At 44.0% G+C, this 24,466-nt stretch overlaps 1 protein-coding gene across 3 annotated transcripts in view; it reads left to right on the top strand.

Annotated features, from left to right (window-relative positions):
* RAPGEF5 (Rap guanine nucleotide exchange factor 5) overlaps positions 1-24,466 on the top strand; it is a 490,380-nt gene that overhangs the window by 110,359 nt on the left and 355,555 nt on the right. For all 3 annotated transcript variants that reach the window (XM_029589067.1, XM_029589066.1, XM_029589068.1), the window contains exons 3-6: positions 2,302-2,408; positions 7,293-7,414; positions 10,529-10,697; positions 19,350-19,428. In XM_029589067.1, the coding sequence (XP_029444927.1) occupies positions 2,302-2,408; positions 7,293-7,414; positions 10,529-10,697; positions 19,350-19,428 (477 nt within the window). The remainder of the gene's footprint in view (positions 1-2,301; positions 2,409-7,292; positions 7,415-10,528; positions 10,698-19,349; positions 19,429-24,466) is intronic.

The raw sequence follows: 24,466 nt of genomic DNA, 5'->3' as shown, positions 1-24,466 counted from the left end.
ATAAGTAGGAAGTAACATACATGGCACCGCACAAACTATCATAAGCTTACTAGGTAGACTGGATGGACCATTTGGTCCTTTTCTGCTGTCATTTCTATGTTTCTGTGTTTAAATTCCATGTCCCTAAAAGTGGAGAGAGAAAAAGTTGAAGAGATGGGAGGAAAGTTCAAAGAGGTAGAATAAGGAAGGATTCTGAAGATCTAAATTCTGTTCATGTGTGGACAGAGGAGAGTATGCCAAACTTTGGGATACCAGATAGGCTTTATTAGTGAATGTTTTTACTTTTGATGGTGTATCCCATGAACTCTTGAGTATTCAGTATGGAATGTTTATCCTAAGCCTTCCTAACATTTTATGATATGATATTATATATGTGATAAAGATGTAAACCATTTAGATTTATGATAAGCATTATAGAAGCATACTAAATAAACAACTAAATAAATAAATAGATAGATATACATGGTAGCTGGTTGTAAAATCCAGTTGAGTTTGTTTATATCTTGGAGTGAAATGACGCTGCTTCGAGACTTTATTTATGCCAGCACTTATAGAGAAATATAGGGACCAGGCTCCTGGAGGGTAGAATGGCCAATGCACTACCTGAGCAGTCAAGGGAATGTGAACTACCCACTGCTCCTAACAGGGTCCGCTTCACCATCTGCATGACCCAAACTTCTGAACCCATTAAATAAATCTGAGAGATTGTCCCTTATCATTAGGGACTGGACTTCTCATCATTTTATGTGCACTGTTAGAATGGGTGGACAGCACAGTTTTTCTGCTTAGTAACTAGAGTGGGCCCTTCCTGTGTTTTTGGTGCCTGTCTCCTCAGTTATGCCGTGAAGTCCTTGTTTAGAATTTCTGAGCCACCCTTCACCCCAACTCAGCTGCTCTGAATGAAAGTAGATAGCTCAGCCCAGAGTTTCTCATTTCTCGTGCCATTATTATCTGACAGTTTCCTAAATGTTTCTGACAGCAGCTTAAGCATGAACAGAACCTGATCATTATAATCTATTTTCTTTGAACAATAATTGATAAAAGTTAATTAGGAAAGTAAGCAATTATGATGAATAAGGACAGGTGCAGATGTTAGTGAATTATCTCTTACAAGTGACCCTTACAGGAGACAAATCTAAGAAGTTTTTTATTATGCTTGTAATGTAATCTTTACCCATTTTAGTTACGAAGCGATAAAACTGGGTTTAATCGCACGCCCTCTAATGTTTTAGTGTTAGGAGAACTTGGCTGACAGCTTCTCTGCTGCAGCCAGGCAGCTCACATGTGTGAACTAATTTCCAGCTGCACAGTGGTTGCTGAGATGACAGACTTGTTAACTAGTCGGCCTCCAGGATTACAGGAACATAAAGCCACTACTACATGGTTAACATCTGAGCGGCTACAAAGTGTCCATTCAGTTTGTTCAACTCCTGAAAAGGTTGGAATGCATGGCTGTCTTAACGGCCATCTTTGTGACATTAGTAATGTTATTGCAGGCAGGACGCTATAAACATTTGTGCCCTATCAATAACATCCTCCTCCCGTGACGTAAAGGAGAATATTTAATGCAGCCTGCTAATGCACTTTCAAAGGGGCAACTTTTGGAATCCGTGTGTTTTGCTTACAGGACAAGTGGTGGTTCCCTTTGAAAATTGGGGGCCAGCTGGTGGTGCAAGTGCTTCTCTGCATGTGGACTTTGCATGTACCTGTTCTGTAGCGGGTGCAAAGTCGTCGCCATAAATCATGTGCAGGGACTTCAAAATGAAATTGCCACATGTCGGCCAGCTTTGCCCACCCTCAGCCCTTTGCGGCAAAAGGTATAATAATTACCTGCAGAGGGACAGGACAATTTTTAAGCAACAATTTTATCCATATAACTGCTTAGTTACGTGGGTAAAACAATTTGAAAAGTTCCCTTTAAAACATTAATGCGCTTTATACAGACTGACACGCAAAGAATTTCTCAAGGAGATGACAACATTCTAAAATTGGCAGATCAGCTCATCCAAATCTACGCTGATGTCACAGTGAATGCAAAAACTTAGCTGCTCTTCTGTAGGTGTTAAATCATTGGCATTAGCCGCCGTGCTACCACAGATGCGCTAGTTAACTCAGAGTGCCACCTTTAACGCACAGTTTAAAGGCTTCATACCCCTTAGTGAATCATGACTTGAACGTGCTACTAGCGCGATTGGAATGTGCTTTGGCACACAGACATCAGAGCTAGCTGTTGATACCACAGGGGACGTTGTAACTCTGGCGCATCTAAAGTGCTGATGGTTGTTTCATCTCTTGCTTCAGGTTTATGGGAAGAATGCTTCCTGTGCCGGGAGAGCCTTGAGGAACGTTTTTAGAACTCAAGCATCTGATCTGATAAAGGACCGAATGTATCTGACGGGAGTCTGCAGGTAACTTCAATATGTGAACATTCTCACGAGTATTTTTTTAAAGTTAAAAAAATAAAAAAAAAGCCCAGGTAACAAAAACACAGATTGCTAAACTTTGGGTTCTCGCCACCTCCAAAACATAGTGGAGTCAATATTTAAAGAATCCGCCCCAATGGCTAGCTTATCCAGCTAAAGTTAGCTGGATAATTTATCCTGGATATTCAGTGGGATAAATGCCTTGTTGAATATCCTGAATACATTTATCAAGGAAAGGCTTACTGGATAACTTGTAACCTAACTAGCTGGATATGAATATCATCGGTTAAGTTGCAAAGTTAGCCAGATAACTAACTCATCTGGTGATATTCAAAGAATATAGCCAGTTAAGCAGGTGATTTAAAAAAAAAAAAAAAAAAAAAAAAAAAGCTTGCATGAGAGCATTCTGGCTCAATCCTGCCACACGCTGCCTCACCCTAAAAATCTCTGAGCTCCTGAAAATGCTAAATAAAATTGTGGGCCCTATTCTCCCATTCCATTCCCCTCACACCCCAAACTTTAAAAGACAGCTGGGAGCTTGGAAGCTTGGATTGTGTGTCTGGTTCAAAGCCACAAGAAGCAATAAACCTGCACTTAAGCAAGGTAATCAGCAACACGATAGTGCAAGGAAACATCAAAGTTCCACAAACAGTTCATCAAAAGGTGTATATTTATTCACAGAGATTCATCCGGCAACTCCACTTTCATATAGCATGCATCTTATAGAAGTCCCCCGACACGGACCCGTGTTTCGCCGTGGCTGCGTCGGGAGGGACCATGGACATCAAAAAGAATCTAAAAAAGAATACATGCAAATGTGGAACAAGAAGGAGAGGCTACTTTTATCATTATACATACAAGTAAAAGAGCATACCTTTTTACTTGCATTCCAGATATCAACAGGGAGTGCATATAGCCTCCTCAAAGGTAGGCATTTAAACAGAAAAAGGCACGAAAGAGTAATCCATCGCGAGATTCACACGGTCCAATCACACCAGACGGACACTTTGAACCAATCACAATCACACAAACAGGTGCCATTCAATCTCTCTATTCAGTCCTGCTGGATTTACAGTCTCAAGTGTATGAATCCATCTCTGTTTTCTTTGACCAAGGTGGTCCGCGAAGTCACCTTCCCAGGAAGGGGGTGTGACCACCTCCACAACAAAGAAGAAGAGATCAGAGATGGAATGGGATGCCACGGACCAGTGATCCACCAAAGGTTCATTTTCCCGCTGAGTACGAATATTTGAACAGTGCTCAATCATACGAGTCTTAACCATTCTAGTAGTCTTACCTACATACAATAGGGGGCAAGGGCACCTTATATTACCCCCTGCGTAGTACAGTCCGAATCCGAACGAAGTTGAAACACTCGTTTAGTGGGGGATTCAAATGATGACATTTGGTGTGATTGGACCGTGTGAATCTCACGATGGATTTCTCTTTCGCGCCTTTTTCTGTTTAAATGCCTACCTTTGAGGAGGCTATACGCGCTCCCTGTTGATATTTGGAATGCATGTAAAAAGGTATGCTCTTTTACTTGTATGTATAATGATAAAAGTAGCCTCTCCTTCTTGTTCCACATTTGTATGTATTCTTTTTTAGATTCTTTTTGATGTCCATGGTCCCTCCCGACGCAGCCACGGCGAAACACGGGTCCATGTCGGGGGACTTCTATAAGATGCTTGCTATATGAAAGTGGAGTTGCCGGATGAATCTCTGTGAATAAATATACACCTTTTGATGAACTGTTTGTGGAATTTTGATGTTTCCTTGCACTATCGTGTTGCTGATTGTGTGTCTGGTTCCCATCATGTCCCATGTTGCTCTGACTGCCACGATGGTTGTGTAAACTCAGCATTGCGGTAGCTTATGTGACCAGCGTGGCCATCAAAGCAATGCAGGATGTGCCGGGAGCCAAATACATGATCTGACTTCCAGTCTGCCTTTAAAGATTTGGGGAGGGGGTGCAGGGGAATGGAAAGACTGTGGAGGTGAGAGAGAAGGAGGAAGAGGAGGATTTAAAAAGCAGCAGCACTAACATTATTATTATTATTTTTTTTTTTTTACATTTTTTTGCCTTTCACCTCTCTAATACCTTAAAAAAATTGTTGATCTGAGTGGTGCTGACCCCCTTCTCCTCATCCTCCTACCTTTGAAAAATATTGTGGTAAAAAATCTCCTACCCTATCCCCAAATGTCTAAAAGTGTCTTCAAAGTAGAGCAGGAGGAGGAGAGGCTTTTATCTCCTCCCACTCCACTGAATACTAAGGGCAGATATCATTGACAGGTACTAGAAGTTACATTAATTTATCCACTTCAGTCCTAGGTGAAGCAGCCAATCCGCATTCAGAACTTAGTACTGAATGGGGATTGGCTGCTTCCCTGTCAGTGAATGCTGAATGGGGATTGGATTCTTCATTAACATGGAACGAAGGGGGTGGGGATCAATTCTGCTTGGCTCAAAAGTTTTTTCACATATTGGGTGGGAAGGAGGAGGGAGGGAAGGAGCTGCTCAGTCCATTCTATAGTTTTTAAAGATATTGGAGAATGGAGGAGATTGCCCGCCAATTTTTTTTTATATATATTCTGTATACTGGTGAGCCTCAAAGTTACCTGCATAACTTCAGTGACGTGTATTCGACAGAATGCTTATTCAGATAGGGGTAGATCTTTAAAAAATACGTGATCGCGTACTTTTGTTCGCGCACCAGGCGTGAACAAAAGTACGCTGGATTTTATGAGATAGATACGCGCGTAGCCGCGCGTATCTTATAAAATCCAGGGTCGGCGCGCGCAAGGGGGTGCACATTTGTGCAACCTGCACGCGCTGAGCCCAGCGCGCGCTGCCTGTTCCCTCCGAGGCCGCTCTGATTTTGGAGCGGCCTTGGAGGGAACTTTCCTTCGCCTTCCCCCCACCCCCCCCCTAACTTTGCGCGCGCCGGCCAGCAGCCCCACTCTGTCCTCCGGTCCCGGGGGCAGGTCCGGAGGCCTCGACCACGCCCCCGGGCTGGCGCCACGGCCCCGGGCCCGCCCCCGAACCGCCGCGTCGTTTCAGGAACGCCCCCCGGACACGCCCCCTCCCGCCCCTTTTCGAAAGCCCCGGGACTTACGCGCGTCCCGGGGCTTTACGCGCGCCGGCGGCCTATGCAAAATAGGTGCGCCGGCGCGCGCAGGCCTTTTAAAATCCACCCCATAAGTTCTGCTGAATAGCCTCATCTGGATAGCTTCTCCACTCATTGACTTACTGAGTTTTGACCTTAAGTATTTATATAAACATGTACACATTTTCAGATGTACCTAGCACTTGATTTGAAGTGAATCATAAAAATACTATGAGGGTAATTTTATAACACACCACATGACTTCTGCCTTGCTAAAGCACATATGTTCTGTCAATTTTCTTAGCAAACTTATGTGCATAGGTTTGTTCTGAAAATTCTCTCAGTCCACACAAACAAGCTGATCCATGAGATTGAATATTTATATAAGGGGTCGCGCTACCAATGAGGCGCTAGGGACAAATGTGCGCCCCCTAGTGCCTCCTTGGCAGCGGGCACCCAGGAGAAATGGGTTAGGAAAACGGATGCTCAGTTTTACGAGTGTCCGTTTTCCTAACCTGTGCACAGCCATGGGTTAGGAAAATGGACGCTCGCTAATTGAGAGTCCTTTTTCTTAACCTGACTGCTGGCACACTTGAAGAAACATTTTTTTTTTTTTACATTCTCATCTTTTTTGTTCCTCTGATTTAATATTGCCATGATATTAAGTTGGAGGAAGTACAGAAAAGCAGTATTTTCTGTTTTTCTGTACACTTTATGGGCTGCTCAGAAATTAAAGCCTGCTCTGGCCGGGCATTCATTTCGAGGGTAAAAACGTGTGCGTCGGGCACACATGTTATTTTCTGAATCAGGGGAGAATAGCTGATAGCCTCATCCACATGCATTTGCATGTGATGAGTGCTGTTAGTTTCGCGGGGGTTTGGATGCACGTTTTGAACGCACCCATCCTCTTATAGAATAAGGGGTTGTGGATGCACATCCAGAACCCGCGTCCAAACACAGATTAAACAGTGTGCTCGGCTGAGCGCACTGTATTGCATCGGCCTGTTTGTTTGCACCTGCTCATTGCATCACGTAATTTATGTATACATTTTAAAACCAAATGTATGCATGTAAATTCCAAGTCTGTACCCTCCCCTCACCCAGAATGCCAATCCTTTCTGCACATAAAAGTTACATGAAATCGGGTTTTCTGTATACTTTTATGGGTACAAACCCTATGCAATTGCATAAAGAGCCATTTATTTACATATATCTGCATTTTTTGGGCATAAACAGGCTGTCTCTGCAGTCTTCCCCAAAGATTTTCTAAAAAAGATTTTAGAAATTCTCACTATTTCTGTGTGGCATTTTGTGATATTTCTCTGTGCCTCTGTTTGCCCATCTGCAATTGGACAAGTATTTCCAACCAGAGCTAAAGGTTCCTGCTTTCTGAGATGCATCCATGTGTGACTATGAAAACCTCTCCATCCCTATCAGTCCTCGTGCTCCCCCTGACATTTCCTGAATATTTGATGTGGATCAGGGGTACATGTCCCCCTCTCCCTCCATAAACCCCTTTTCCTTTAGAAGGCAGGTTAACATTAACTATAAATATTCCCTTCTGCCTTTTTTGGATGTGACCCTACTGTCCAAGTACTAGAAACATACCACCATGTCATCCATACCAGAGATGTTGTACTACAGTTTCATTATGAAAGCTTATAACTGTAAGGCCCATGAAGATTCTGAGGGATTGAAAGGCGCTCTATAAATCTATACTTATTATAATGCTGTTTATACATTTTTTTTGTTTTGTTTTCAGGAGGAGCTGTATTGGCTCGGACCTCGTGGACTGGCTCTTGCAGTACTGTCCGTTTCTCCACCGCAGGTCTACAGCAACTGGTGTCTGGCAGATCTTACTGCAGTTGGGCATTCTGTCCTCAGGTCAGACTGAGGATAAAACGAGACCTAAACAAAAAATTTCATTTAACAAACTGCATTTTTTTTCCCTGCAGCTTTGAATATTGATATCCACATATCTACTGAAAAGTGAAGATTGTTCACTTTTCAGTAGATATGTGGATATCAATATTCAAAGCTATTTAGACGAATAACTCACAAGTTTTTGAATACTGAGCCACCTATCCAGGTAGATTTTAGGATGATAAGTAATTATCCGGCTAAAATCTAGCCAGCTAAAAAAGAGGGCGTTCCGGGGACATTTCTGGAAGTGGTTTAGTTATCCAGCTAACCGAGTCAAATTTCAGTTCTATCTGGTTTACAGGGTCATTCATCAAAATGCGTTATGGTGTTAATGCACACGATAATGCGTTAATGCCATAATGCACGTGATAATTGTGTTACACCTGATAAATTGAAATCAGGAGCAATATCACATGTTTTTAATGGTGTTGAGCTGTGCGATATGCCTGAAACGGCTGTAATGCAATTTGTGTTAAAGATTGCAAATTGCATTTTGGCCATTTTGGGGCTGGGGAGAAGGGAGAGGGGAGAGGAGGAGAGAGAGAGAGCCTCTGGGGAGGGCTTCACTGTTTTCAACTATTAGCTGTTAGCTCGAGGTGAGGTGTTGGTGGTGGTGGTGGTGGTTTAGGGGCCAGTTTTAGATGCAGAGTGAGATGTACAAACAGCACAGTTCTCTGAGGTGAAGATTTGACATCATTTGGAGTGAGGAAAGTCTCACAAAAATGAGATTTCTACTATGATATCTCACCCTAGCTTAATGGTACCCTGTTATAGAGTCCATCAAGCTAGACTGAGAGAATATTGTAGAAATCTCATCTTTGTGAGACTTTCCTCACTCCAAATGACCTCAAATCTTCACCTCGGTGTACTGGGCTGTTCGTACATCTCAGTCTTCATCTCAAACTGGTCCCTAAATCCTAAATCACCACCAATACCTCACCTCGAGCTATTAGCTGGCCCTCCTATAGAGATATAAATAGTTGACTACTATAAAGACCTTATAAATAGGCTCTCTCACTCTCAGCATGGGTAATTGCAAAACTACCATAAACATGCCCCTTTTTCTTACCGTGGGTGTTATTTTGATGAATCTAGGGGTAAGTTAGCTGGATAACTTTAGATCTGCTTCAGGTCTAACAACTTTAGACCTGCTTCAGAGCAGATCTCCTCCCCACTAAGAGCTTCAGAGCAGGTCTAAAGTTGTTTGGCCTTGTGTGGCCGAAAAACTAAAAACTTCACTGGTTATTTTCAAACTTAGCCAGTTAGGTATTTTAGTTATCTGTGATGTCTAGGTCTCTCTCCATTCATGGAAAATATAATCTGTGATGCCTTTCTTGCATTTTTCAGTGAAGTGCAGCGGCTTCTTAGTTTTAATCACAACATGCAGCACGATGTGCAGTATTCCTAATTAGTGGCTCAACTTTTATCTTTAGGCTGTCTTCATTGCTACCAAGAAGTTGCCTGCTTCTTAGTCACAGCACATTGCTGGTTAACTGCAAATAATCTGTGAGGTGCTAATAGAGAGCATGATTTTTAAGGTGGTGTGACTGTGCTCGCTATTAAGCAAATCTTCGATACTCATGCTCTGTGTGGATACTACATCAAGTCTGTATGATATGCGAGAAATAAATCTCTGCGTCTTAAGCAGGGCCTTTGAGATGTCTCGTGTAGGAAGTAAATCCAAACTGAAAGCCCTTGTTTTCTGTCTTTTAAAGCAGTATGTAAGCTTACAAGGCAGTTTGCTGGCACAGCATTGAAAGAAAGCATCTTTTACCCAAGGATTTCCTATAACTTCAGGAAAGAAAAACAAAACCTACAGAGAAAAAATAGTGCGAGCAATATCTATGAAGACCATAGTGTGACACTTGCCCCAAATTGCCCAGTGTAAGAAAATGGTAAAAGGGGCACAATTTGTTTTTTGTTTTGCATCAAGTTTTTGCTCAGATCATTTTTTCTAGAAATGTTTCCGTTCTTAGAAATTGGAGGTAATTAAATCCTTGGGCAGAAGATGCACCATTTGAAACTGACCTGCAAGCTTTTATGCAGTTCATTTTGTGCCCTACATTTGCTTGCTGCTATTAATCATTTCCATAGCACTGTCAGAGGTATGCAGCACCGCACAGATATTGCATGAGAGACAGTTCCTTCTCTGCCGAGAGATTATAGTTTAGTCAAAACAGACAGACAAGGCAAATAAGAGTGTTTGGGGAGAGCCAGAGTTACGATTTAAAGTAGTCTCAAAAGCTAGTTTTATGGATCACTTATCTAATTAGGTAAAGCCGCAAGAAATCAGACCTCTGCCCCACTAAGAACCTATATAAAAAAGGCAGGAAGTGGGATGGGCGGGAAGCATCCGCCCCCCCTCCCTCCACCTTGTAAGACGCTGTGGTTCCTCCCGTCTTCAAAGCCAAGAAGTTTTAATGCTATGTTAATGCCCTTAAAAGGACACAGGCTTTAAACCCAAACTTTGACAAAATATGAAGTGTACCAAACCCAAGGCAATCAGAAATTAGTAATTTTAGTTTATCTGAACTATTATGGGCTATCATTTCCATAGCACTACCAGACATATGCAACCTGCAACTGAAATCTGGGCCTTAGGAAAACACATTTTTTTTTTATTTAGGAGCATATTTCTGGGATGTTATATACAAGAACCTATCCGTTCCCACTCATGTATTGGCAGAACCAGGAATAGCAGGGGAGGGGGGAGATGCATTATCTGCCTGGTAGCTGAGGAACAGGTAGAGGGAAAAGATACCCCTTCCGGCCTTTTCCTTTAGGCCTAGTTTCTTTTAAAGGAAATCTGCATTTTCTTCTTGTCTGTGACCATTTTAGAAGAATGCTCTATAGTTTGTTGTTTAGTTCGCTGCATATTTTACTATTGAGGCAAGTAGCAGGCACAGCTTCTTTAGGCCCCTTGGTTCTTGAGATCTGTGTTCCTTCTCTTTGCCATCATCAGGAAAGGGATCAGAACTTAGGGGTTCTCCTTCCCCCTCGTAGGTCATTAGAATGAATCGGTTGCAAGTTTTGTCACTAACACACACCCCTTTTTTGTTTTTTTTTTGGCATCAGTGGATAAACAGCTCTGCTTTCAAGACACGTACGCGTTCTACCAGTTTTCATCCGAGGAGTGCACTGAAATGTCCTGTGAGTTTGGAAATGATAAGGAATGGCAGAAAGGTGTAAGACTGTTACAGGAACTTGTGCCTTTTATTCCACCAAGGCCCCTTGTGTGCAGTTTGTAAGTATTTCCCTCTCGTAACAAAATAATTAGTGTGGCACATTATTAATTATTTAAACTTTTACAGTCATTTTGGCATTAAATGAATGTGTTCAAACTCAAAACAAAACATTTAAAAGGTGTGCATGCAGTTCTTCTTTTGTCGCATACAGCGTTCTTTGCTATTTCTAGGCGATTGTCGCTACAAATATTTGGAAAATGCTGGGCAATATTTTCAATGACAGCGTTTCCATTTTTAGTGTAGCTAATGCTGCCTAGTCACCCAGGAGAAATCTGCTCTGGTGGTTGCTTTGTCTGCCTTTACACAGCAGCAGCTGCTTGTGTAGAGCACTGCCCCTGAGAGGTGTGCGGCAGGATGATGAATGCCTTTCTGTGGAGTGGAGAAGCCACCCTGTTCTCACATAGTGTGTGTGGCAGGGCATAGAGCCAGTCGCCTTCCTAGTGAAATACTTTGCTGTCATTGTTCTTGTCGTTATCTTTCTTGGATCTGACTTTAGTATGCCTTTGTGCCCGGCTCTGGAGGGAAGAGATTGCCCTTCAGAGCCTCTGGGGATCGCTCTGTCATCAGAACGCAGAGATGGAGGCTGCTGGCGGGACAGGAGCCCCGCTCTGAAGGTGATGTGTTGAAAGGAAGCCGGTCATTATCCGTGTTAATTTCAGTGGCGAGAGTGCAGCTCTGTTACTTTGCAGCCACTCAAGGTGCAGCATTGTGAAGTTCATAGCCAACAAATTGTTTTTTGTTTTTTTTGGAAAACTGATTTTGCACAGCAAAATGGAATGCATAATGGAATGCATTTAAAAATGGCTCGAAACTAGTGTTGAATGAATTGTGAGAAAATTAAATGACTTGTACTAGAGAAAGATGCAAAAACTGGGCAGACTGGATGGATCTTCTGTATTACTGCCGCTCTCAAAGTAAATTTAAAAATAAATAAATGACTCAGGAAATGAGTTTCCTTTTCTTCTGGGGAAGGAGTCAATCGACAATTGTGAAATTCAAAAGGAAACCGGTAGCAATATAACACTTGGGATTTTATTCCAGTGATGTTCTTCTCTGTTTATATTTCCTGAAGCACATACCCCAATGTATAATTTAGAATGGTTTCCGTGGGAAACGTACATTAATTTCCATGTCTTCCTCTTATGGTTGATGGGACTAGTTTCGCTGGAGATTCCATTTAGAGTTTTCTGTTTCTAGTCTTTGGTTTAAAATGTTTTCACATTTTTAATTTACAAGTATTTTTCTTTTAGTGGTCAGTTCTGCTATGGTTATCAGGCTTCTCTTTCCTTCTCCCTTCTCTGTGCATCTACAACTCAGCCTCTGCCCACTGTTTTAGCTCTGAGACTCTTAAAAGGCTTCACTCCATGCAGCTGGCTTTGCTGTTGTAACAGGTCCCCCGTTATGGTGCTTTATCCGTAACTAAGTGCTATGGGGCCGGATTCGTCCCAACTGGGAGAAAGAATTATCTTCCGGAGCCCCTGGTGTGGTCGATTGCCGCGTGTATTTACCGAAAATGCCCTCTCCTTCCCCCCCCCTGGCGCGCTGCTTGCTCATATGTGCACGGATTTTAAAATCCAGCGCACAACCATCAGATTTTATAATATGTGAGGCGCCGGCGCGCACATGTTATAAAATCGTGTGTCCATGTGACGTGCCGGGAACTGCATGCACATGGACGGCCGCGCGCTGCTTTTAAAATCGACCCCTTAGTGTCTCTGTTTAGTAATGAGCACATCTGATATGCATTATAGAAATCATGAGAATAACTTCTCTAGATCTTTTGCGTCATCCTTGTTTAACTCGGTAATGTAAAAGCATAGAATATGTCCAGATTATACTCTCTCTGTCTCTCTGTCAAATACACCATATGCACTCTACATCCAAAGAATTTTATGTCCACTCACCTTGTAACCGGAGGGTCACAGAAAATGTTGAGCAAGTCTGGCACCTATGTAGGCTGAGTGCCAGTCTCTCAGTTGTAGGATTCTGCAATGAGAGTTAAGTAGATGGTATAATGGACCCGGGCTAAGAGGCAGACAGGGCATTACTCTTTTCTTGAGCTGGAACAGGGAAAGCCCTCCACCTGGGTCTCCCCTCTGTAAGGCCTATCCCTCTCCATCCTTATGGTGGATGCTGGTAGGCAGTCTGTACCCCAAATCAGATTCACAACATAAAACAATAGTTACAAGATATTAGAGGATAATAAAGGTTACTTAATTCATGAGAGTTCACAGGCTTTCGCTGCCAAGAGATTGCTCTAATATAAATTGAACAGTTGTCAAACAAAGTGCACTAAACTCTAAGAGAATTATTTCAAGATTTCTCCATGGTCTACATTATTTCTCCTCCTCCTGCATTTTTTTTTTACTGAAATTCCCAAATGGACAAACATCTCACCCTCAACCCATAGAGTATCTCAACTTTCTCTTGCCCCTTAACATTTGCTTCCAATTGAATCTTGGCATCACGGTACCCCCTCTCTTTAGGTCCTGTGCGCTGAATCCCCAGCAGTGTTTGAAGACATCCCCGGCATCCTTAGAATATTCCATTTCCTAATTTTGCCTCTTCTTACCTGGTCCTTCACTGGCGACTGTGGGGCCAAACTCTTCTCCAGCGTCCTCCTCCTTAGACCCAGGCTAGGTCCTCAGGTTGTTTCCTTGTGAAAAAAAGCCCCTCTTATGCCTTGAGCTATTCTCCTACTGGGCCCTTTCCTAACAGGAGGGGTCTCTGTGCTCATCTGCTTTGCTGACAGCTCCCTCCAAAAACCCTTTCCACCAAACACTGAACTAGATGGTATAGCCTTCAGACCACTCCCCAAAAGGACCATCTCCCCACTCTTCTTAAAGGTAACATGGGTCACCAGGATATCCACATCTTCCTGCATCTGTTCTTTCACAGAGATTGCCACACACTCAATAAACACACCAAAAACTGACTGGAATCAAAATAGGTCGCAGCTTTATTAACAAACACATAACTATCATCCCGAGCCCACTATACACCAAAACAACCAGACCTCGGTGATCATCCACCACCACCCAGCAAAGTGAACATCCCCAGGCCACCTGGCCCCCAGACCACATGGCAGCTTATTTCCACCAGCTCGCACGACCCCCCCGCCTCAGCCTCATGGAACAATCTCACCCAATTGTTTCACCCCCAGAATTTCCAGACATGACCATCTGATCAAGTCAGCAAACCATTCAGCAAACCGCTGAAACTCTAAATGAGCTCTGGCAACCTGCTTACTCCGCTGCGACAACCAAAATCCCACATAACAAACCAGAATCCCAACAGAGAAACATAACGAGGGCGGGTGGGTGGGGTGCAGCTCAAACGGAGGAAAAACAGGCAAGTAAATCACTTCAGCCTGCTACCACATAATCTCCCCCAAAACTCCTCCCTTTTTCCCTACAGCACTAGCGCCCACTGGCCAATCAGGCAATCCAGAGCTCCTTATTTGCTTTTAAATTTCCTATCATCTCTCTGCACTACATCATCATAAGCTGACAACCAACCATCCCTTTTCCCCCCCGAGGTTGAGCCTGGCACCCATGTTACATTGGACAGCCAGGTACTCTGCCCCGACCACCCTTCCAACTCCATCTAAATGATTCCATAACCATTTAGTATTCAATCTGATGGCAGTTCACTGGAATTACACACAATACTTTTTCCCAGTTTTTCTAAAAAGAAAACTTGGGGCTCCCCCACCCAAAATCTCTTCTGTTTGTTTTTCTTTGCGTGTTCTGTCTTTTGTGTCTAGTTAGTGTCGCAGATGTGAGTCCTTGGGCTGTGGCGTGGTTGACGCAGCCTAGTAGACGAACCTGCCAGGCCCTCGCCGACAGCTGCTGGACACGCCCTTATTGGGACTGGAGCTTCACCTATACCGGCCCCATTCCCCGCAGGTTGAGCCTTTGGGTTCCAGGGGCCGGCAGGGCTTAGGCGAGCATCCCTTAAGGAGTGATCAGACAGGGTCCAGGTATGGAGAGCGATCAGGGCTGATAGCGAGGAGATAGGATCCAGGTACAAGGTGAGTTTGGGGCAAGCAGTGAGAGACAGCGGTCAGGGCAGGCAGAGTACAGGGAGAAGCCAGCGTCCGTAGCAGAGATCAGTACCAAGCGGCCGGCAAGAGAGTAGTCAGGATCTGAAGCAGAGATCAGTATTAGGCAGCAGGCAAGAGAATACTCAGAATCTGAAGTTCTGGGCATCAGATAAAAACAAATGGACAGTATGAGACAAGGTACTGGGATGAGACACGAGCGAGACAACCAAGCCAGGGCAGGGCAAGGCAATGGGGAGGCAAGGAGCAGCAGCAAGGACATAAGGAATCAAGGTAACAGCAAGGGGACAAAGAGACAAGGCACGGGACACAGCTAGCAACACGCACTGCATGGAAGAGGGACTTGTTGCTGAGGTGTAGATTAGTTGCCCAGCTGTTCCTTAAATCCTCCGGGCTGGCTGACATCATCAAGGAGCACCGGAGGACAGTTGCTGTCATGAGGCCTTTAAGGAATGCCATGCACGCCTAGAGAGGCCCAGACCTGGCTCAGCATGGCGTCGGGTGGGGGACGGTGGCACTCTGTGGTGAGTGCGGCCAGCCCAACGTTACAGATAGTAAGCTCCAAAGAGTAGGGATTGTCCATTATGTGTCTCTATACACATCTGGTATGCATTATAGAAATAATGACAACCCTTCTAGACCTCGTGCTTCAGCCTTGTTAAACTTGGCGACATAAAAGCATAGATTATGCTCACAGAATGTACCATATTTATTGTATAAACCTAAAGAACTTTTTATGTGCACTCAGTTTAATTATTGTTCTTTGTTTTATGGATATCATTTTCAAAAAGTCACTTGGGAGTTGGAGCACGTGTAAAATGACCGTATGCTCACATAAGTAGCATGTACCCGCGTATAGCCTATGTGCAGAGTTGCAGTATCAGACGTGAATATTATCAGGGAAAGGGGCAGTTTAGGGGGGTTCTGCTGCGGGGGGTTTGGCAGCATGTGCACAAGTAAGTGGTATACTCGCATACATTACCAAACTTGTCCGTACGCTTTTACACCTGATTGGCTCACGCAATTGAAATTGCACTTGTCTTTTGTCTGTAGTTTTTGATTGGGAGGACTAGATAAACTGGTGGAGGTTCAAAGTGGAATGCTTGAGGTTCTAGGTGAATTGGTGAAGGCCCGGGTGAACTGGTTGAGATGTCGATGGACTGGTGATTCCAAGTACATGCGCAAGTAGGACTCCACGTTTAATGCTGCGCATTCATAAAACATATGTGCATAATTTTATAAAATGGGTAGAGAAAGTATGCGTGCCCCTGCATTACTAATATACGCGTGCACTCTCAGGGCACAAATGAGCTGTGTTTTATAAACTGTGAGGCTCCCACTCTGCATTTTATAAAATCCTAGCATAAATCTCTGAGGGCCCACTTATGTACACAAATGATGTACCAAGGAAAGTTTTGAAAGTTGCACTCTCTATATCTTATATTTCTCCCTATATATCCATGTGCCTCCATTTATCTTATTTCTCTAAACTGACATATCCTAAATAACTGTAACATAGTCATACTGTACCATTATTGTTCATCTGTACCCACTTTGGGTAAACAATAGTTCAAAAAGCTGGAATATAAATGCTAATAAATAAATAAATAAATAAATAGATACCTAAATGAAGGCAGTGGCTAGCCTGGTGGCTGCCATGTGGATGGGCCTCAATTTGATCCCATAATTGGGGTCTTCCACTCCCCTGGTTGGCTGGGGTGGGGGATGCTGTGGAGGCAGTGTTCATAGCCCTTGGAGGGAGAAAGGGAGGGAGTCGGTGACATTGCTCAGAGATGGTACCTAGTAACCAAACTCAGGACCCATGAATGCAGGGTTATAGAGGGAGCCCCAGTGCACGACCCCTGGCCGAAGGTTCGTTGCTGCAATGACTGGACTAGGGATGATGGGGTGGAGGGAAGGGAGGAGATAGCTTGGGGAAAAGAAAATCCCAAGAGAGCTGCGAATGCAAGCTCATGGCACCGGATTCCAGCCCTGGTTCTGACTGAGCTGGAGACCCAAAGGAACAGGAGGTAACTGCTAGGTCATAAAACACTAATAGGATGGCAGATCGGGACCATAAGGACCATCTAAGTCTGCACAGAAAAACTCACGTGGCATTGCCTTAACAGGCACCAGCGGATCCTGATCTTCCCTTTTGCTTCTTTCTAACTAAGTCTGCACTTTTCCATTTATACCTGCTTGAATTCTGTTACTGGTTTTGTTTCCTTCACCTCCCGCAGGAGGCTATGCCAGGCATCCACCGCTTTTCCCATGAAGAAATATTTTCTTTACTGTTGTTCCTTGGTATGCCCCCTTTGAATTTTATGGGGAGGGAAATTTTTCAAAGCAATTTATACGGGGAAATAGCCACTGATGCATGAAAATTGGCCATCTGAACACTGCCTTCCCTGGCCACGTCTGAGGCGAGCGTAGATTGTGGGAGGAAACATACCTGCGTAGATTGAACTTTCAGGTGCCCTCACGTTATCTGGCAGGGAAAAAGTACGTGAATAAAAAGCAGCTGCCAGTGTCTGTGGGTACTGTTTTGTACTCATGGCATGTTTCAAAGCTGAAGCACGCGCAGACATTTGCATTGAGGATTGGTGCAAAGTCCATAGGTAAAACAAGACCTGTGAACTTTGTCTCAGTGTAGACAGTTTGAAAATTGGCCCCCATTATGACCTTTGCTCCTAGAATTTCCTCTCCAGTGAAAAGGATTTTCTTCCTGAGCATTGGCTTCCTCTGCACACCTTTGAGGTATTTGACTGTCTCCATCCTATGCCCCTCTCTCTTCTCTCCTTTATGGTGTGTGTGTGTCTCTCTCTCTTTATTTATCTATCTATATTACACTTCTGAGATGAGGCTTATGGACATATAGATGTAAAATCACACTCTCATGAGACTTTTGGTGCACACCGGGCATCATTTTGGTAGCATTCCAAGTGAGGACTCGCCAACGACCTGTACAGAGATACTATTACCTCCTCTTATCTACAGGTTATTCTCTTCCTTCTGCACGCCAGTATTCCTCTGTCTCTGGCCACTGCCTGGTTGCACTGTTTTGCTAATTTGAGATTATCAGAAGTGGTCTCTCTCTCTCTCTTGCTTGGGTACAGATCAGTATTTCGCACCCCTCCCCCATCATACACCACTCTATTAGGTTTTTGCACCCTATGTGCATGGCTGTACTTTTCCTCTCATTCACATTTAGCTGCCAAGCACTTGACCACTCCTTAAGCTTTCTTAGATCTCTCCTTTTTCTGTCTATTCTGTCATGGGGCCCATAATACACAAATAGGGACCTTCATTTTCAGTTTTTATTTTATTTTTCCTGGGAATTTCAGTGTTATAACAAAAATAATCAGTGGAAAAATGACTTTGTTATAACAAATAGGAAAAAAACTGGTGGAAAAGTAAAGGTGCCTTTACATAATACAGCAGCAGAGGTGTGGAAATGAATAGGAAAGAATTTAATGAATCCTCACAAATTATTTTTAAAGCTTTATTTGATGCCATTTCTGAGAAATGTGTACATGAAAAAACTGACTGGTTTGTGTAGTTCCTCACTCAGTTTTTTTAAATAATTGAGCTAGCAGGAGACAGTACTGCGTTAAGGCATCACAGACCTACATAAAAGAGTACTTCAACCAAACCATCTCGAAATAATTGCCCATGTTGAAATGCTTTCTCAGGGACATATGGACCCAATGTACTAAAGGGTTTTCCCATTGTGTGCCTAAGGGAAAAATACTTTCTAAACAGGCCTATAGTGTTAGAATGGAGGTCGTTACACTCTTAGGAATAAAGTATTTTTTATTCAGAAGTCCTTTACTCAGTAGAGATGTGCTTTGAGTTACTATATTGTGTTGGGCTTTGTTTTGGGGCCCCCCTGTGGGAATTTTGTTTTTCCCGTGGTTTGGGGTTTTTTTTTGGGGGGGCCCCGATTTTCGGGTTAGTGCACGCTAACTCCCCATTAGCGCGCACTAATTCTGCCACGTTAGTGCGCACTATCGGGAGTTAGCGCGCACTAGCGGGACCCGAAAATGAATTTATTCCGAAATTTTGGAAAAAATGAAGTTGTTTTTCGGTTCTCCCGAACCATTCCAAATTAGGCAATTTCATTGAAATTGCCTAATTCAGGAAAAACAATTGCACATCGCTATTAATCAGTAATCTGGAGCTTGGTGCAGGCTAGGTGCCCTAGTTGCCTTCTCAATAGTGTTCTGAGCTCCTGTTGAACCTGTCCGGTAGCTGCTCACTACCACTGCAGCTTCCTCATAGGCTCCTTGGGGGGTGGCAGCAAAACCATCAAATTCTTTGTGAATAACTATTTCCTCCTCCTAAGACTGTAGAGGGCTGCATTTTAAACTTGAGCACACTTTGGTATACTCTTAGGTAGCATTTCGGACTACTAGGTTTATGATCTCAGTAGATTGAACGCTCCTTTTGCACACATGTGTTGGGAAGGAGTAGCTCTGGTGTGAGGGGGAGGGGAAATGAGGTCACTGTGAACAGTTTATATTTTTTATGGGTGCAATGCAAAATGCATTGTTTGATGATAACAGCATTATTTTGTTTTCCTTTTAAGATCAACTGAAAAATTGCAGGACACTTCAGAAAACAATGAACTTCTGCAGATACAAGCTCTTGCCCGTCTCACATCAGTGGTAAGATTGTTTAACTTTATTGGAATATTGAAAATGATTAAGCCTCCTAATAGATTGATAAAGGAATCGTGATTTGTGAGACAGGAGTATTTATTACATCTCAAATCAAGAAAAAGTGGTATGTGTCTTGGCGTCTTATCTCTCACACTACAAATGTGTTGTTATTCTGTTGTCCTGCTGACAGTGTGCAGGCAATAGATGTGCAAGTCAATTCAGAATTACAACAAGGAGCAACAGAAGTCCTGCAGGCACAGTGGGTGACAAGGATTTCCCTGCCTCAATTAGCTTATTGTTGTAATTGGCAATAGTCAAGAGCCATTAAGGTGGTGTGTAGGTGCAGGGGCAGTGAAAGTACCTCATTCCACAGGGTAAGGGGCAGTAAAGAAAGATGGAGAACTTCACCATCTTATGTCTTGAAGTGCTGGTTGACCATTTTTTTCCTGTGGGCTGGAACTCATTTGTTGAGGAAATGCGCCCACAATAAGTCGCTGAAGAGGCTGTAGGAGACAGTAAAAGCAGATCTGGGTGATGCCTGAATGATGAAACTGTAGAAAAGCAGCATGTTGGATTTTGTTTTCTCTCCAGTTTTTATTAGAAAAAAAAATCTGAATGGTCTAGCTTATTTAAAAGACACGATGCAGGCTTGAGCCTGGAGCCTTATGTTTCTTTTCAGTCCAGTATCTCTGTTCTGTGGCAGGTGAGGTTGAAGCTGTGAAATCAGAGAATGTATTCCTGCACCTCTTGTTCACGTCATGATTAGTTAAAAGTGAATCTCTAGCAGACAGCCTTGCTGATCTTAATACTGCATAAGTGAACTGATGCATGGGCAAACTGAATGCATCTGGATAGATTCATTTATACTAAGTAATCTTATAGACATTGATATTTCCAACAGTAGACTGCTGATTATTTTGAGATTCCAAAGAAGACTCTTAGGTCAAAAAGAAATGAAAACTAAAAGTTTGTGCTGCAGCTTGATTTCTGAGGTATTTTGCATTGGATTTGAACCCCATACACTGTAGGAAGCACTACCACATTCTAAACAAGCCGTTTTGTAGACACTATCAGGCCGATGCACTATCGGCACGCGTTAAATGGGCGGGCGCTCATGATTGAGCACCCGCTCTCTTAACGCACGCTGATCCACCTCTCCCGGGTGCCCGATTTTATATTTAAATGAGCTGCCATGCTAAAAAGGAGGTGCTAGGGAAAGTTTTGTGTCCCTAGCACCTCCTCGGCATTGGGCGCCCAGGAGAGGTGGCTGTCAGTGGGTTAGGAAAACGGACACTCAATTTTATGAGCATGCATAGCCAAGGGTTAGGAAAATGGAAACTCGTTAATTGAGCGTCCGTTTTCCTAACCTGACCGCCGGCACACTTTAAAAAACAATTTTTTTTAGGGTTCTCCTTTTTTGGTTCCTCCAACTTAATTTCGCCACAATATTAAGCTGGAGGAATTACAGAAGAGCAGTATTTTCTGCTTTTCTGTAAACTTTTGGGGCTCCTCAAGAATTAATGCCCGCTCCGGGGCAGGCATTAATTTTTTAAAGTAAAAGTACGCGCATCGGGCGCACATCTTCTTTTTTGCATCGGGGGTAATAGCTAATTTCCTCATCAACGTGAATTTACATGGGATGAGCGCTATTAGCTACGCGCTTGATTGGACGCGTGTTTTGGACGCGCTAATCCTCCGTTTTGCATTGGGGGTTATGGATGTGTGTCCGAATCGCGTGTCCAATTGTGTGTTGAGCCGTGCGCTGCCTCAGCATGAAAAACGATCAAGCATTCCCTAGTTTCCTCTCCTCCTTTTTCAGCTATTTGTAATGTAGTTTAATAAAGCCATAACTGATGTTAATTTTTTTAGAACCAGAGTTTGAGAAGTTTCCTTTGTATGAGATTGTTTTAACATTTCTGTGAGTTTGTTCTGCCTGGTCCTCTGCATTATATTTTCTTATGGCAGTGGGTGAATATTTGTGGTGAAGATGCATAATTTGTTTGCCCTTTCAATTTCTTCTCATGCATGTGTGTAAAGCATTTTTGTTTCATATTCAAATGTTTGCTTTCCATCCGTTGATTATTCTTTTAATCTGCATGTTTATTTCATGACCTGTGGCTAGGGTATGTTTCCTGAGCAGGAAAAAAACTTTACTGATATCTCATATATTTCCATCAGTACCAAGATGCTCGCATTGTGAATCTGAGTGTAACGATGCTCAAAAGAGAGTGAGCATACTTGTGTTTTATGGCATTTTCAATCTAGCCAACCAAAAGCTGATTAGATTCAAATGTTCTGTATGAGGGTGTAATGCGGTTAGTCCCCAGATGCTTACCTAACATTTATATAACAGTAAGATCTAATTTGCTAAATGGAATTGTCCGTTTGGTTCTGAATAATATAATTGGTTAAAATACAGGACAATAATTAATTCCCTTAAAATATCATGAACTAGAACTTGAGAATGTTGATGTCTTCTGGGTTTTTTTTTTCTGCTTTGAAGTGGCTGACCAGTTATGAAAGGTGGAATATTCAAAAAACACCTAAAAACATGGCTTTTCATTCAAGCGTTGGAGAGTGAATCAATTATGTAATTAAAAGATAAAGATAATTAGTCAAGAAATTCTTAACTTTTATTGTTTAGATTTATTTTATAATTTTAGGTTTTAATATGTGCTAATTGAAACCTGTGTATCTTAACTGTTTACTATAAACTGCCTTGATTGAAAATAACAGAATGATGCCATATAAATGAAATAAATACATTATTATTAAAATTAAAATGCATGTTAGTGGTTATCCCAGTTGAGGTTCATAGACTCCTGGAATAACCTATTAGTGGAAGTGGTGTAAATCTGTGACAAAATATAAGCATATTTGAGACAGATATAGGGGGAAGAGGAAAGGACAGGGTTGAAGGGTTGAGTTGAAGACATGTTTAAATGTGGCAGTATGTCTATTCATCTATTCTGAATTGTATAGAACCAAAGTGTTATGCTCAGGCTTGTGAACCCTTGGCTGACGGGAGGATGGTATACCTTTCAGAAGATCCGTAGGTTCTCTCGTCGGGTGGCGAGGCAGAGCGGAAGACGGGACCGGCTGACCCTTGGCACTGGAGACTGAGGCGACTGCGGAGGCGGATGAAGAGATGAGAAGAGGAGCTGTGTCTTCACCCCTGGAAGTCTGTGGTCCCCCCAGGAGGAGCCCATAGGGACCCAGACCGCTGGGACTTAGGTGGACCTTTGAGAGGTCAAGGTATCAGTGCAAGGGCTGACTGGAACTTTGCCCTGGAAGCCCGCGGTCCCCCCGGGAGGAGCCCGTAGGGACCCGGACCGCTGGGACTTAGGCGGGCCCTTGGAGATGGTAGTCTAGAAGGAGTCCTAGGTCGAGTGCCTGAGGGTCGTTGCTCACCAGTCCGAGGTCACACACCGAGGGATCACCACTTGCCAGTCCGAAGTCACACACCAGAGAATCACCGCTTGCCAATCCGAAGTCGCACACCAGAGAATCACCATAAGCCAATCCGAAGTCAGGAACCGGGAACACCAAGTTGAAACAGGAACAGGATCCAAAGCTCAAGGAACTCACCGAAGCAAGCAGACTAGACAGCACTGGAGGACGTTGCCAAGTCACTGAATGAGCAGAGGAAGCTTCCTTATATACTTCCCCTGCTCAGGCTGATCAAGAACAGGTGAAGCTAGTTAAAGGGATTAGGTCCCTTTAAATCTGTAAAGGAGGCACGGCCTTGTGCCTAAGAATGGTGGCGGCCATCTTTGATTTTCCCCCGTGGAGGAGAGACGCCGTTGGACACCACGAGGGGGGAGCAGGACGGCTCCCCCTGCAGCGAGCAGCACCGGGGGCCACACAGGAGCGACGGCCTGATTCAGAGCCCTCCCCCGGGGCTCCTGCGGCGAAGGAACACTGCGGACAAGGTAGGGGGCTGTGGTCTTGGTCTGCCATGGCCGCAGAACACAACAGTACCCCCCTGTTTAGGGCTCCTCCCCGGAGGCCTGGGTTTAGCTGGGTGGTCTTTGTGAAACTGCTCCAACAAATTCTGGTCCAGGATATTAGCAAATGGCTCCCAGGAGTTTTCCTCGGGGCCGAAACCCTCCCACACAATCAGGTACTCCCACTTCTTCCTGTGTTTCCTCACATCTAAGACCTCTCGGACTTGATAGGTGAGGTCATCTTCGGAGGCAAAAGGTTGCGGGGTCGGAGGCGTGCTGGAAGGCTACGATAATACCAGAGGCTTCAGGAGGGAGGTTTGGACCGTGTTGTGAATCTTGAGAGACGGGGGAGATGAAGTTGATACGAGACAGCACCCACCTGCCGGATGATGGAAAACGGTCCGATGAATCGTGGGGCCAGTCGCGATGAGGGCAGCTTCAAGCGGATGTACTGCGTGCTCAACCAAACCTTTTGGCCCGGCTTGAGAGGCAGGTATGGTCTTCTGCGCTGGTCCACATATCTTTTAGCTGCCTGGCCGGCCTTGATCAGGGCATGTTGCGTGGATATCCACAGGTGGTGCAACTCATCAGCGGAGAGTTGCGCTATTGGAGACGCAACTGTGATGGAGACGCAACAGGCAGTGGCGGACGTGACTGTTTCCCATAAACTATCTGAAACGGGGAGGATCCCATAGCTGTGGAGATATGAGAATTTAGCGCAAATTCGGCCCAGGGTAGCAGGCTAGCCCAGTCATCTTGTTTCTCATTGACATACAGATGAAGGAATTGTTTCAAAGTCTGGTTAGTTCTCTCTGTGAGACCGTTGGGCTGTGGATGGTAAGCGGACGTGTAATCTAGGGTAACGTCGAACTTCTGGCAAAGAGCCCTCCAGAATTTGGCAGTAAATTGAGGCCCTCGATCTGACAGGATGCCTTTAGGTAGGCCATGAAGCCTGAAGATGTGCTGGATGAACAGCTGTGCCAGCTGTGGTGCAGACGGCAACCCTGGCAAAGGCACGAAGTGCGCCATCTTGCTAAAGCGATCGACAACCACCCATATTACCGTGTTGCCATCGGATAGTGGTAGGTCCACCACAA

Source organism: Rhinatrema bivittatum, chromosome 2 (assembly GCF_901001135.1).
Source record: "Rhinatrema bivittatum chromosome 2, aRhiBiv1.1, whole genome shotgun sequence".
Classification (NCBI taxonomy): Eukaryota; Metazoa; Chordata; class Amphibia; order Gymnophiona; family Rhinatrematidae; genus Rhinatrema; species Rhinatrema bivittatum.
The sequence above is the reverse complement of the archived record's forward strand: the minus strand, read 5'-3'. Positions and strand labels throughout refer to the sequence as shown.